Raw genomic sequence first — 16,171 nt, 5'->3', positions numbered from 1 at the left:
GCATGCATTTTGAAACGTGAAGCTGAACTGTCCTGAAGATCAGATGCCTGTGCAACTGACCTTCCAATCCACTGTTGAATTCACCACTGAAGAGAGAGACTGGATGCAGTTTGCATCTGGCCCCTCAGCATCAGATAAAAACAATGAATGAGGTTACCAACCCTGTAGAAGAAGAAAGATGCGGGCAGATGCTCCAGTTATTTTCCATCATTTCCTTTCTAAATATTTGTTAGCCTATTTATGTGTTTTTAATTAAAATTGTTTTAATTTAATTTTGATTTTATTTTTAAATTAAAATATTTAAATCATTTTTGAATGTATTTAATCATCAGAATAATTTAGAAACTGTTCAAAAGCAGAGCAGCAGTAAGCTGTCAAAGGCTGTCAAGACTGTCTGGAGTTGGGACTCAGGTTCTGTTGCCTGAGGCTTTGTTGATGTTCAGAGGATACGCCACCGTGTAGGAAAGCTTCTGGCTCACAACATCCAGAAAAATGAAGCCCAGGTGGCAGGGATTGCAGGCAACAGGTCTAGGCAATGGCCTGAATCCAAAATGATCTGCCCATTAGCTTTGTTTTCTTTTCTTTTTAAATTGAGTCGATGCTCCAAATCCTTGATACAGACAAAACATTTACTAAATGCTTTCCCTTCCAATGACTGCCTCTGTGCTCGTCTCATGCGTTCGATTTCCTTTGTTCTTCCTCCTTGTTCATCTTTAACCAGTGCTGACTCCGACTTTTTATTGCTCTCCTACACATCCTCACTGACTCCTCAGCTCTTTTTGTTCCCTGCATCTGTAAATCTTCTACCACCATGTAACATAAGCAGACAACAATGATCAGACTTTCATAATTGTCCCCAGTCCACTCTGCTGCATTGATGTTGAAGGGACAATAAGGATAATAATTAAGTACAAAGAGGAAAGTGAATGAAGAAAATATATGAAGAAAGTGATTTGGTCATTAAGTCAAGTTAGAATTGGCCTGCATAACTGAAGGTGCATTACTGTCGTTAACATGATCTAAAATGATATTCCAGCATCGGCTGGTTACTTTTATTTCAAAACTAGACTAAGTGGGACCCGTCGGGTCCCTATCACACGGGAGGCCTGGTCCCCCAACCCGTTCCCCCAACGCAATATTGCACCACTCATGCATAGCTCCCAACTGCGCAGGCACGGCTCATTTCCCCTCATCCCCAGCACTCCCTTCCTCTCCTATTCACCCTCCCTCTTCTTTCCCCTACCTCAATCACTCCCTCACCTCTCCCTCCCTCTCCTTTCCTCTACACTCAGTCACTCCCTCACTCCCTCCCTTCTCTTCCTTCCCTACCCCCCTCCTATCCCTCTATTCCCCACTCCTCACCTTCCCCTATACCCCTCACTATCCTGCCTGACGTCCCCCACTGCCCTCCTCTCCCTCTATTCCCCACTCCCTACTTCCCCCAACCCCCCATCCTCTCCCTCTATTCCCTCTCCTCCCCCCACTCTCCTCACCTACCCCACCAACCTTTCCTCTCCCTCAAACCCCCCACTCTCCCTCCTCACCTCCCCAGGATCTTTCTCCACTCCTCCTCCCCTCCCCCAATCCCTCCCTCACCTCTCTTTTCCCCAACCCACTGTCACTCCCTCCCTCCCTCCATGAAAAGCAGCATCTGCAGTTCCTTCCTCCACAGGTCATTCATTGTGATCCCGTTGACTTGACGATTGGACCAGTTTGCATCGCGCGCGCGCGTGCGTGTGCGTGTGTGTGTGTGTGTGTGTGTGTGTGTGTGTGTGTGTGTGTGTGTGACTCAAACTCCGTGCAAACTGCTCGACCACCCTGCAACCCATCTATCTCTCCCTCCCGGTGCCCCCCCACCCCCCCACCCCCCCCCATGGCCGCCACCGGTGGTGGGGAACGATAGACAAGTTACTGTGAAGAGGGGAGAGAGGTGTTTGTGAAGGAGGCAGAACAGGCCGCCGCTGGTGGGGCAGGAATGGGCATCATCATCCCGGCTGTGGCATTGACTGACAGGAGAAGAGACCAATCTGCGTGGCGCTGACTGAAGGAATCTGCGCACATGCGTATTTTAAAAGATTTTTGAACCTCGATAACGTTTACAATATACCACCGATCGGAACGAAACTTGTTGCACTCGCAGCACAGGAGAACGGTGAGTAACCTGGTGAAATATCGTAGCGCTACCGCGTACCGTTTTTGTGCAAATAGAAAAACTGCGCAGACCGGAATAGCACAAGATCTGAGTTTTAGTTATGTATAGATGTTATTACACATTCCAGCATTTCAATCATCAACTTAAATATACATATTAATGAGATTTATATACTTAAACATTGCAACTTCATTATTCCATCTATCCATTCATTCAGCTGGACAATCCACATAAATACTGAGAGTGTAAGATCAGGTCAGACACTGTATTTGTTATTGTAAGTGACCTACCCGCTGATATGCCAAACTGTGAATACTTACTACCTGCCTGAATGTGGTTCCAACAACACTAAAGATGCTTAAAATCACCTAGGACAAAGATGGACTCATGTACCATACCATCTACCAGCTCCCATCGGCCACCAGTGCACAATGGCAGCACCATGTAAAATTTATAAAATGCATTAGTTACTTACCTAGGCTACTCTGGAAATCCTCCACAATCTAACACCAGGTGCTTGGAAAGAATTTTATCCTTAGTTTCCGCTCTAAGTTAAGGGCCTGTCCCACGAGCATGCGACCTGCATGCGGCAAGCGCGACCTAAAGGGCCTGTCCCACGAGCATGCGACTGCATGTGGCAAGCGCGACCAAACCAGAAGCGGGGGCCGCGCGGAGGTCGAGTGAGTGACATGAAGTTCGAGCGAAGTCCACAGGAAGCTCGCGCGTGACGTACGGCGTCGAGGCGGCTGCGGGCCAGCAGGCCGTTGCCGCGCGGAATTTCTGAACACGGTCAGTTTTTCGGAGCCCCGCACGATGTCGGGACCAGCTCCGCACAACTCCATACGGCTCCGGCGATCGAAGTGGGACCGGCCCCGCGAGGCCGTACGGCTCAAGCGACCACGTTAGGTCGCGCTTGCCGCATGGAGTCGCATGCTCGTGGGACAGGCCCTTTACACACCACCCTGGCTGGGAAACATAAGGCTGTCTGTTCATCATTGCTATGTCTATATCTTGGGACTCCCTCCCCAATAGCATTGTGAGCTTTATTCCAATTCCTGAAAGAATCTCATCACCACCTTCTCAAGAACAAATTATGATGAATAAATGTTGGTCAATAAATTAAAAAGTGAATTGAAATTTTCCTCAATCCCTTTACTTTCCCAAAGTTTTCCATTGTGTCTAACTAAAACATAGATTGGTCTAAACTTAGCAGTGGATTGTAGTAAAATGCAGGCTGTACAAACCACACCACAAGATGCATTTGTAGAGACTTTCACATTGTGGCAATGATGCAGAGTTTCAACAGTTTTGCAAAATTACAATCTATGAGGTGACTAAATATTCACTAAGTTAATTATTGAGCGATGAACCAAAATCATAATATAATCCCTTCATTTAACACCAAATGTTAAGAGATTTCAGGATAGTTAACGCTGAAAATGTTCACGCTTCCAGTGAAATTATTTACTTTTCCTTACTGGTTTTAATCTCAAGTAAATTCAGGTCAACAATGAATACTACTACAGCTGGAAAATAGATTTGTGATTATGGATGGAAGTTATTATTCTGAGATGCTCACTAAATGAGGCTAATGTGCACAACTGTTGCACTGTACACCCCTGAGAATTAAACATAGCTCAACCCACCCATTTCCTGTGGGGAACCTTTCAGACTGAACACCAAAAATCTTGATATCTAAATATAGCTGCCCAGAGCACACATTCCTGTTCAAGCAACATTTATTTTAACTATACTGTGGAGAGGCCTGCCTGAATTATAGTATTGATATCTGGAAGTGAAATTGCCTACATAGAACTGTATCAGAATCCATCCAAATCCTTCACTCACAGTTTTAAAACGTCTTACAACTAATCAGAATGGTTTTGTGTACAATACGATGTACACATTTTGGCTTGGAATTTCTTCCATGCTTTAAAATAATCCCCTCCTGCAAACCTGCACTAGTTTTGCATCACCAGAAGTATATGTTTCTTTCAGCATTCACTATCCTGAAATCTCTTAACATTTGGTGTTTAATGAAGGGAATAATGTTATAATTTTGGTTAATTGCTCAACAATTAACAAAGAGAATATTCATCATGTCATAGTCTGTATTTTGCAAAACTGCTCAAACTATTATCATTGCCACAATGTGAAAAACTCTGTAAATGCATTTTTTGTGAGTTTTATATGACATTGATTTTACTACCAGCTACTGTTAAGCTTAGACCAATTGAGGGTTTGGAACTAAAAGAAAGTAAAGGGATTGATGAACTTTTGAATTAACGTTATGGAATCTGGATCTGCTAGACCAACATTTATTGTTCATCCTTATTTGTCCTTGAGATGCTGGTGGAGAGCCCCTTTCATGAATTGAGTTTATTGTCATGTGTACCGACATACAGTGAAAAGATTTTGTTGCTTGCTAACCAGTCAGCGGAGAGACAATTCACGATTACAATCGGGCTATACACAGTGTACAGATACATGATAAAGGGAATAACGTGAATAATGTTTAGTGCACGATAAAGCCAGTTAATTTTGATCAAAGATAGTCTGAGTTTCTCCTATGAAATAGATAGTAGTTCAGGACAGCTCTCTAGATGTGGCAGGATGGTCCAGTTGATGTTGATTTGCTGAATTGCTCACAATTAAGTACACAAAGTGCAACTCATCGTAAGTGAGAGAATCATTAACATTAGAACTTGTCTGACTGCACATGGAAACATGCATTATTCCAAGGCTGGGCAAAAGGTGTAAAATCAATCACGATCTGCCACCATGACAGGGGACCTTAAAGTCACAATTACCATAGGGTAGCAGTGAGGCATACAGTGAGGTAGGAAGTGGATGTAAGTCATATGAATCATTGTAGCAAGGAGGGTAAGTATCTGAGGCAACGATCTTTGCAGCCACCTGCCTTGTTTCTCAGAAAATAATTTGCAATGGAATTGATCACCTGAGATTCTGGAGAATGCTTCCCTGTCAGCGATTCCAAGAATGGCTCACTTCAGGGCAAGACTCTCTTTTCATTTGTAGTGTTCAGTCAGTACATTCACAGTGTTTTAAGTTCAATGCATTAGTAGCATTAGCATAGCTTGCGTACATAGCACCACAGACACTCGTGGTCAGCTGGGATGATGCAAACATCATGTATTTAAAATACTTCTACAGGGACTTTGCCCCCAATGCCTAGCAGCGGCAGGACTCTAGACTGTAGTCCTTTCTCACAAAGCCTCAGTGTTGGCTGCAACGAGCTTCAGTGTGTTCTTCAGCTCATACTCCTGCAACCTGGAATGTGTCCATCTGTTGGATTCCCTTTCTGACATCTTATTCTGCTGAAACACCATTAGGTTTTGGACAGACTAAAGAGTTGATGATCTTCCAATAGCACTTGATGTCTGTCAGCATCGCACGGAACAGCAAATCCTCTGTCATGCAGCTGTTCATATTGAATGGCAATAATGCACCCTGCATCCTTCTCCAAATCTTCTTTGCAAATAGAAAATCTGCAAAAGCAAATCTCATCCTTGTCGCAGTTGTCCTGAGGGCAGTGTTTGTTGGGAGTTAGATTCTGACTATACAGAAAGGATCTTCCAGGAAGAGTCCCTCTCACCAACAGAAAGTGATGCCTTGGTGCTTCACAGGGTCTGAAGAAGGGTTTCGGCCCGAAACGTCGCCTATTTCCTTCGCTCCATAGATGCTGCTGCACCCGCTGAGTTCCTCCAGCAATTTTGTGTACCTTGGTGCTTGTTGAGTTCTGCCGATAAAACATTCTGCAAGATACCTAGATCAGTCTGTTCAGCCAACCACCCCACAGGATCCATCGTGTCTTTGTCTCACAGTGTTTGCAAGACGTTCCATACTAACCATTGCCTGATGGATGTCGTCAAAGATGTTTTGCTGAAGTAGCTTTTCCATAAATAATGAACAGTGTGTCAATGGCCCATTGAAAGGGATTTTGAACAGCAACAGGGCCAGGCCTATCCTTTGCAAGACCAGCAACATGTAGATCCTCAGCACAGAGCGACACTCGGTGCCCACTTAATTTAGTTACAGACAAAGGTGACCATCAGTATGTGAGACTGGTTACACTTTTACCCTGTTATTGGGTGACTTGTTCATTGCGACCCTTTGGATCTATTCAATCTTGGATACCCAGACACATAAGAAGGTGACATGGGTGAGGCATGGGGCGCACTGTCCCAAGTGCAGCAGCACTCACATTTAATAACCAGGTTCTTAGTAGTTATTAAGAGGGAGTGTTGCTCCCACAGTCCCAGTTTTTGTTTAACCTTGCCTCTCCGTGGCAGCCTATTTTTGTTACACACCTCAGCCCCTCCAAACCATATCCTGGCACTTTAAGGAATGGTAGACCAGCCAGGTCAGTTGGCGAGGAACATGACCTTGCTCTTTGTCGGTTAACTCTGGCTCCTGATGCCAACTTCACGTGTGCTAGAGTAATGCAGAAGTGCTAATTCCTTCTAGCAATCCATTTTCAGCAGAAATTATCAAGTGGTGACCAAGAATGTAGTGCTGCAGATTGAATATCTAGATCATTGTATTATAATCAATTGAACCAAAATTAAAAACAAAATAAACCAAATTACATATCAGGAATAATGAACACTACTTTCAATTTTAGTGTCAGACACAAATCAACAGAAACTGCATATAACTAATTATAGTGCAAATCAGTTTCCAATGCAGACACTGCGCCTTTCATACTGAGCTTGTCAGTGACTGCAGACAGAGAATCAAAAGCTTCACTGAAAAATCTCAACATGAAAAGGGTTGAAGTTTTTAGTGGAATGCTGTTATATATTGAAAATAGTCTGCTTTAGTTTAGCAGCACCTATTTGCTTGCCTGCCATTGAATTTGTACCCACTGTGTAAAATACATGTTTACCTAAACAGTGTCATGTTCACTGATGCCGTGTGTTCTGGACAATGATGCTTCATGGAATCAAAGCTGGGCATACTCTCCTCTTCCACGTACCCGAGATATCTAATCCTCAATGGAAGGAGAAGCAACTAGCAACTCACATATGTTTCTATAAATTCTAGCTACAAAATACAAGGTTTTTTTGTTTTTGAAGACTTTGCATATTATGCCAAATCCAACCAGAGCTAGCATTGCTGAAACTCTTCACTAAACGTACTACTGTTGTTTTGCTTTTTTCACAGACCTAATGTCAAAATTATATAAATAATCTTTACTGTGCGAGTCTTTTCTTCGGAGTACCTAATGGCATTTAATTCTTATATCTAATTCCTCTCAAATATTACATTATGCTTTGAAACATAAGCTAGTTTTAAAAGGACAGCTATTCTGCAGAATCCAAAAAAAGTGAATCCTGCTAGATGTCAAATTAATACATACCATTTTCTGGCTGCTCCTTGATATCCTCACTTGCCTGGCTAGGGCTTTCAGACTGACCTGAATCTGAAAGACAGAAAATAAGCCGACCTATTAGAATGGATCATGGAAACTTCACCACAGAAGCAGACCCTGTGTCACCACTAGTTTCACATCAGGGGTGGGGCATCTAATTAATTCCTACTCTATCGCCACATTCTTTAAAGTTTTCCTTCTTTGTATGCTTATCTTCTTTTGTACTAGCCGCAACTGACTACTTTTATTGGTTATTTGGGGTGATGTGATCTATGATCTGAAGCATTTTTCTCAAAAAACGGGTATTCAAAACAATCTCGGGATATAGGTCAAATCAGAGCAACACAGAATGGCATCAATGAAGATAAACTATTTTTTCAAAAGGGCAATAAAAATATGGAAATGTTTATTGTTGTTGCCAATTGTAAACCATATTGAATGTAAACCATATGTTGAATAATGCACAGCATCACAATGCAATGGGGCACTGATTTGCTGTGTGATCTGTAGTTTGTTTTTCAGTGAGTTCACAAGCTCAGATGAGCTGTTGACCTGGGGAGGGATAAGATAATAATAATAATAATAAATTTTATTTGTGGGCGCCTTTCAAGAGTCTCAAGGACACCTTACAAAAATTGAGCATGTAGAGGAAAAACATGTAAGGGGAATGAAATAAATAGTAGAGACATGACTAGTACACAAAGTAAAGACAGAATTCAATACAAAACACAATATGAGGCAATTAATGCACAGATGAAAAGGGAGGGGGACGTGGGGCTAAGGATAGGCAGAGGTGAAGAGATGGGTCTTGAGGCGGGACTGGAAGATGGTGAGGGACACGGAATTGCGGATGTTGGGGGAGTTCCAGAGCCTGGGAGCTGCCCTGGAGAAGGCTCTGTCCCCAAAACTGCGGAGGTTGGGCTTGTGGATGGAGAGGAGACCGGCTGATGTGGATCTGAGTGACCGTGAGGGTTGGTAGGGGGAGAGGAGGTCAGTGAGATATGGGGGGGCCAGATGGTGGAGGGCTTTGTAGGTGAGGATCAGGATTTTGTAGGTGATCCGGTGGGAGATGGGAAGCCAGTGAAGTTTTTTGAGGACTGGAGTGATGTGATGCCAGGATTTGGTGTGGGTGATGAGTCGGGCGGCTGCGTTCTGGACCAGTTGGAGTCGGTTGATGTAGGTGGAGCTGATGCCAAGGAGAAGTGAGTTGCAATATTCCAGTCGGGAGGAGGTGAAGGCATGGATGAGTCTTTCAGCAGCGGGAGGTATGAGAGAGGGTCTGAGTTTGGCGATGTTGCGGAGATGAAAGAAGGAGGTTTTAATGACATGGCGGATATGAGGCTCAAGGGAGAGGGTGGAATCAAAGATCACGCCAAGGTTGCGGGCCTTGGGAGATGGGGAGACAGTGGTGCCGTCGATGGTGAGAGTGGGGTTATTGATTTTGCTGAGTGTGGCTTTGGAGCCTATGAGGAGGAATTCTGTCTTATCGCTGTTGAGTTTGAGGAAATTATGTTGCATCCAGGTTTTTATAGCTGACAAACAGGAGTTGATATGGGAGAGGGGGGGGGGGGGGGGGGGTTGTGGGGGGATTTGGTGCCGAGGTAGATCTGGGTGTCGTCAGCGTAACAGTGGAAGTCTAGGTTGAAGTGGCGGAGTATCTGACCAAGCGGGAGGATGTAGATGATGAAGAGGAGGGGGCCGAGTACGAAGCCTTGGAGAACGCCTTGAGTGACTGCGGCTGTAGCAGAGGTGTGGTTGTGGAGAGAGATGAAGTGGGATCTGTTGGAAAGATAGGAACGGAGCCAGCTGAGTGCAGAGCCTTTAATGCCGAGGTCTTTGAGTCTGGTGAGCAGGATGTTATGGTTCACTGTATCGAAGGCTGCGCTCAGGTCGAGGAGGATGAGGATGTTGAGGGAACCAGTGTCAGCAGAGGTGAGGAGGTCATTGAGGACTTTGAGGAGAGCAGTTTCTGTGCTATGGAGGGGGCGAAAGCCAGATTGGAGGGGTTCAAGTAGGTTATACGCAAGGAGGTGGGAATGAAGTTGCGACGCAACGATACGCTCCAGGGTTTTTGAAAGAAAGGGGAGGTTTGAGATTGGGCGGTAGTTAATGAGAGAGGAGGGATCAAGACCAGGTTTCTTTAAGATTGGTGTAACAGCAGCAGTTTTGAAAGCGGAGGGGACAATTCCTTGGGACAATGAGGAGTTGAAGAGATTAGTGAGGTAGGGGCAGAGAACGGGGAGGCAGGACTTCAGCAGTGGAGTGGGGAGAGGGTCGAGGGAGCAGGTAGTGGGTTTGGAAGAGCTGATGAGTTTGGAGATTTCAATAGGGGTGACCAGGTCAAACTGGGAGAGGAAGCAGTGTGGAGGAGGGGCCTTGGTAGGTGGTGGAGTAGATGCTGGGGAGTCGGGTACAGGGGATAAAGATTGATAGATGGTGCTGATTTTATCAGCGAAAAAGTGGAGGAATGAGTTGCAGAGATCCGGAGTAGAGGTAGGGAGAGTGTTGGCTCGAGGCTTGAGGAGGTTGCCCACTGTGGAGAAGAGGGTTCTGTGGTTTAGGCAGGGATCGGTGAATATGGAGGAGAGGTAGGCAGATTTTGCAGCAATGAGGGCATCTTTGTAGTCAATGAGGTGGAGTTTGTAAGCTTCAAGGTGGACTGTGATAGATGATTTCTTTGTGAGTCGTTCACGTCGGCGACCAGTCTGTTTCAGTTTACGAAGTGCAGGTGTGTACCAGGGTGAAGATGTGTTGAAAGTTACGGTTCTTGTTTTGAGGGGGGCCATAGTGTTAAGGGAGGTAGACAAGGTGGAGTTGAGATGGTTTGTGAGATCATCAGGTGAGAGGGGGTTTGAGTCCAGGGGGAGAGTGGTGGAGAGCAGGTCAGAGAGATGGTGGGGATCAATGGATTTTAGATTACGGAAGGTGATTTCTCGGAGGAAGATGAGGCCTGGTTTTGCACAACTGGGCAAGCAATAGCTCTATGATAATTTGGCCTAGAATTTCCTTAGTGTCTGTAGAGGCACATTAAATGGCCAATGCACCACATGGTGATAACTATTTTGGTCATTGGTTGCCACTTAGAAAATCAATAGCAAGCCAGGTCCAAAATATTGAATGTTCCTGTGGTGTTTTTACATGAGGTAATATCTGGCCAGTGCAGAGAATGCAGGCTGCTGAGAGCTGGTGTGTCAATGCCAAGGGAGATGGGTGGGGAGGGTCAGAGTGTGGATCATCTGGAGGTGATTGTCTGTAGGAGCCTGTAATTGCTAATTGGGTTGACATTGGGAGTTGGGCGATTGGCGAGTAGGGAATCATGTGGTGTGACTGGGTTGGAAGAAGATGTCTACTAGGGTGATCAGTGTCAGGTTTGGCCTGATGGGTGGAAGATAGGAAAGGGGTAATCTGGTCAGGTGACTGATTAGTGGTGGGGAGGTGAAGGCAGACAATCAACATTGAAGCTCAGGACATTAGCTGTTGGTCAGTTGCAATGTGGGGGTTGGAGTAGGTGATCCAAAGGAGAGCTACTGTTTAAAATAACTTGAAGGGTACCATGTGCAAACAGATTCCCAACACTAGGCTGGGACCTGCTCCAAAATATTCCTTTGAGACTCACAGATACGGCCCTCACAGTTACTTGGCAGACACTTGGAGAAACCTGGAATAAATATCACAGACTTCGCAAACCACAAAGGCAAGTCTCTGACTTTTACTCACAATTTATTTTTCATTTACGAGACTCATATTTCTAGGCAATTATGCCATGGCAACTTACAGGGAAAAAGTTTACTCTGCGAGCTGTAATTTTATTTCCTGTAAAGGCACACTTAAGTTAGAAAAAAAATATTCACTTATTTTCCAAACCCAAGTATTGTCCCATTCAGTCAAAAGCTCCAAAAACCAATCCTATTGAGTGATAATGAATCTACTCCCATATCATTGATGCATTTGTAACAATGCTGTCATCGGCTTATTTAAAACATTGCAGATCTCAGGTCTTTGAAAACTGTCAATATCTAAAATACAAGAATATTTACTGGTTCCTCCCACTAGACCAAGCACACTGGAAGAAGAGTCCATCCTCTGGGCATCTGTTTTCTCTTTCCGCATGTGGGTCTCAGGGAAAATGGCAACCTATAAGCAATAACCTTCTTGTCAATTGATTGCCACGGCTATTTCACCAGCATCTCCAAAATCCATTACTCCTGAATATGTACTCCTGACTACAGCAGCAGGCACACGAGGATTTCACCACCTGTAGGTACGCATGAGCCACTCAACATTCTGACTAGATGAAACGTTGCTGTCCTTCATTATCACCAGGTCTAAACCCTGGAATATCCTACCCTCCGGCTTTGAGAAACTGTCCAACCGTATATTTTTATCCAACAGGTGAGAGGGTTTCCTGATAGTCTGCCTATCAGGAAACCCCCTCACCTGTATTCATCTATTGCCGGCCATGCCCTGTCCTGCCACTCCTCTTTTCCAGCTTTCTATCTCACCCTCCTGCAACCAGCCTGAAGAAGGATCCCGATCCGAAACATCACCAGTCCAGAGATGCTGCCTGACCTGCTGAGTTACTCCAGTATTTCGTGTCTGTCATGCTTTGCATCATGATGATGTTGTAAGGGTGAAGTCTCGTCTACACTGATAGCTTTGAAATATTGCCTTCCACCCTTCCAATTAAGCACAAAGTTAAGCAATAAGACAACTGAGAGTAGGACAACATTGATTATCACTAAATTCCTTGGTCCAAAGAATGCAACAAGATTTTATAATAAAATTACAGATATACATTCCAAATTAAGGGGTGAGCCTTGGGTCTAGGGCTCCCAATTTCAAAAGCCAAATCATGATAAAATATGTGGTTCAGAAGCATTGACCTTGAGTGGTGACATCAGATGTTTTCATCACACAAGTCAACAAGGCTGAGAGGAAACCACTTCATACATCCCCAATATACTTCAGGACGTTTCTTACAATCTGAAAAATCCTCTGTGATTACATCAGCTCAAAAGATCAACGCAACATCAACATGAGGAGGAAGGACTTCTGCAGATATTTGCAGCATTTGAGATGTCATTTAACAGTGTCACAGTAGGTAGACATTCCCTGCAAAATATTTTTATAGGACTTCAAGAATTGTTGTGGACAATTAAGCAAGGGAAGACGCTCAACACTAATATTTTGTTCATTCCTTGCAAGCCCCAAGGACCACAAAGAGTGAACATTGGTGTTATCAATCTCTTGTGAGAGGGACAGTGAACTCATTTCATCAATTCCTACACAATGGGACGTTCAGGTGTGGACGCAACATCTATTACAGCAAGTGCCTGGCATCCAAATGCCACTTGCTTCATGACTATTGCCATACAGAAATAAAACTCATCTCACATCTCTAAGTTTCATCGGGAATGATCCCACATGCTACCACATTCAACATAATCTGAAACTTTGTTGTACAAATGGAATCAACAGGAACTCAGCTTGTGTGAACTCTCCTTGTGTGCTTCTTAACCTGCAACCAACCAGCAACAACAAAAACTAGGTGTCCATCACTTATGGCATAAAAAACTGCATTCTTACTTAACTGAAAGATCTTCCTTCCTGTGGCCTGAAAAGATTCAGTTGCGTTACAGATTAATGCTGTAGTGACCTTGGCAGCAATGTACGGAGATTTTCCAGTCTGTGTGACTTTACAAACTGTGCTAGTTATAAATGAAATAGCTTCGCAATGACTTTTGGCGTACAGTGGAAATAATTTTCTTCTATTGTGCGCAGGTAAGAGTGGTGCTGTTTGGAAACGAGCATTTCATCATCAATAATGCTGCCTAAGACGTTTTTCCAATCTGAAAATCGGTAAGCTGTGAGTTTGTGGAACTCCGTGTACGCAGGACAGATAGAAACAAGTTCAGCAAGAATAACAGAGGCACCCAAGGCATTATTTGACAGCTCATGTTTTTATATCTTGTGCTTGCTTATGTTAAGTGTGGAGGTTCTGGATGTAATTCAGTGCTGAGGCTAAACAAAGCTCAAAGCTTCATTGTGAGATTCAGAGGAATGTAACCCTGGTTTCTGCAGGAGAGTTAAAACCAGTCACTGCATCAGATCATCGGCATACGAGCTGGCAGTGTTTGGATATTTGTCTTCACACAATAGGAAAGTGCTGAATAAGTACTATCAACGCTTAAGTTGGAGCTGGAGTACAGTTCTCTCACCAACTCCAAAGGTACGGCTGTGTTGTCAGAGACAAAGCATCAAGGAATCAACAGATATCTTGTTGAACTATATTTCAAGCAGGCTTCAGGAACTAGGCTGTTCATGTTTGTAAATACAACAGAAAATGAATTTCAAAAATAAAATAATTAATTTCCTGAAAATGCTTTGAAGCATTAGGCTTGAGAACTGCAACGCCATTTGGAGCATGATTAATAAATTTCCATAAACATCCACAATCTCAGAATACTGCCATTGATTGCCATGCGCTAAGATCTGCATGTGCGTATGATACACATACGTTTTAAAATAATAAAATTAATTATTTTTATGAATTATTATGATTTGAAAATGCAATATTTGTCCCGGAGAGTGCTGTACAACAAACTTCTCTGTAACACATTCAGCCCAGTTTTGGTCTGCCCAATCTTCCTGCACATACAGGGTCCACTTCCACTCCATCCAGCTTCTGGATGTACTGCCCTAGGAGTAACAAAGGTACAGTTCTTATAGGCACAGGTCTATAACATTCAGGTACAGTACTGGCGAGCAAAGATATATAATATTCTGTTCTGATGGGCAAAGGTTTCTTACTTTGCAACATTGGATATCAGTACCAATAGGCACAAACCTATCGTTGTATAACACTGTGTGGCAGTGCTAGTCAGCAAAGGTCTCTTATTTTATAATAATCAAGTAGAGCTGGTAGTATTAGTTCTGTCATTGTATAACACTGAGCTGCAGTACTGGTTGGCAAGGGTCTCATTATAACCCAGATATAGTATTAGCGGCATAGCACCAGTGTTGATCAGTGCAGATCTGCCACCACATTACATGAGATACAGTACTGGAGGACATGGGTTTATCATTGTTTAATTGGACCACAATACAGTTGGATCCAGTTTGCTCTAGTGTATCATGTAGGATACTGGTGGAGAGTATGGCTCACGCACCAGCAAAATTACAATTTCAAAGTGCTCCTTTAAAACGTAGGTACAGACACAATGGGTTGTAAAACTCTTTAAATGACTCCCTTGTCACAGCCTTCCTCCTAGACTTTACTCCTTTTGGAGACCGGCACCTAAACATGAACTTGACAGGCCTCCAAATAAAGCCAACGGTATGAAACACAGTGGTTACAGAGGGTGAACAGGCAGGAAAGGCAACCGACTTCCTGACTTAAGGAAGTGAGAAATAGCTGCCCTGAGAGCAAGCTGTGAACCGCTAGCTTTAAAACAAAAGTTTAGGTCACCTCCAGGTTACCACAGTGATCCATTCCCGAGAAACATTCGTATCCTTGTCAGAAATGCTGCCACCCAGCAGTACATCTAATTAGAGACGTCAGCCAAAATCACGAGCACCGTATTGTTAAACCAGGCCACTTAGCACAACCATTCCGATATTGCAGCAAACCGAGTCCCCACTTGGCAGAAGATGCCTGCAGCTCCACCACAGATGCCAAATCCAGCCTACTGGTATCTCAAATGCTCACTTGTACACAAGTTCGGAGTTCAAAACAGTGTTCATTTTGGGTTGAAGACCTTTCACATCTGATGCAAGGTCAATGACCTGAAATGTTAACTCTACATCTTTGCCCACACATGCTGTCTGACCTGCTGAACATTATCACCATTTAGGAGGGAGAGCAGGGAGGGAATGAGTGGAGGCAGCACTTGGCTGTGTGTGGAGGACCGATGAGGAGCGATTGGAAGAATGAGGGGGGAGTGAACAAAATTAAAGTGAATGGAGAGAGGAGAATGAGGAGAATAGCATGAGGTGAGTAGTGAGAGGTGCGTGAACAAGCGTGCGAGGTGATGGGGCTACAAGGAGGGAGTGAGTGGAGCAGTGAGGGGAGAGTGAGGAGAGGGTGGCTGAGGAGGAAGAAAGGAGTGTGGCAGTGAGGGGAATGAGGAGCGAGTGTGGGGGATGTGAACAGAACAGTGGGGGAATGATAGGACCAATGAGGGATGAAATTAGTGGAGTAGCAAGGGTGGTGCGTGAGAAGCGGAGTCATATGTATCTTGAAACATAATTTAAAATATCAGTGTTGGGCTGTATGTAGTTAAAATTATACATTAAAAAAAAATCATTCAGTGTAGATTGGATTGTAAATCTGGTCATTCTGCAAAGAAATAGTGCACCAGTGGGGGAGTTGGCCCTGGAAGTGACTTCACTCGTAACTGGGGTTTCTCTCAAGCAAGCAACTCTTCAGAATCGTACAAGACTGAACTAGCTGTGCTGACTCCGCCTGGTTGGAGGTTAAATAAACAAAAAGAGTAGCACTCTGACAAACCAGCTTTGTAGAGCACGTCAAATTAAACAGGAAAAGTGTTAAGTAATTTCCTGGCTGACATCTGCTCTGTATGGAAAGACTCAGCATTCTAGCTAACCCAGTCTAGTTATGTGTA

At 44.0% G+C, this 16,171-nt stretch overlaps 1 protein-coding gene across 10 annotated transcripts in view; it reads right to left on the bottom strand.

The window, feature by feature from the left end:
• nfia (nuclear factor I A) overlaps nucleotides 1–16,171 on the bottom strand; it is a 508,421-nt gene that overhangs the window by 252,037 nt on the left and 240,213 nt on the right. For 9 of the 10 annotated variants that reach the window (XM_033028530.1, XM_033028539.1, XM_033028528.1 and 6 more), the window contains one exon: nucleotides 7,536–7,598. The exons of the other annotated variant lie outside the window; for it this stretch is intronic. In XM_033028530.1, coding sequence (XP_032884421.1) covers nucleotides 7,536–7,598 — 63 coding nt within the window. The remainder of the gene's footprint in view (nucleotides 1–7,535; nucleotides 7,599–16,171) is intronic. 10 annotated transcript variants of the gene reach the window in all.

This window comes from Amblyraja radiata, chromosome 10, assembly GCF_010909765.2.
Source record: "Amblyraja radiata isolate CabotCenter1 chromosome 10, sAmbRad1.1.pri, whole genome shotgun sequence".
Taxonomy (NCBI): domain Eukaryota; kingdom Metazoa; phylum Chordata; class Chondrichthyes; order Rajiformes; family Rajidae; genus Amblyraja; species Amblyraja radiata.
This window is presented reverse-complemented; position numbering and strand designations above follow the sequence as displayed.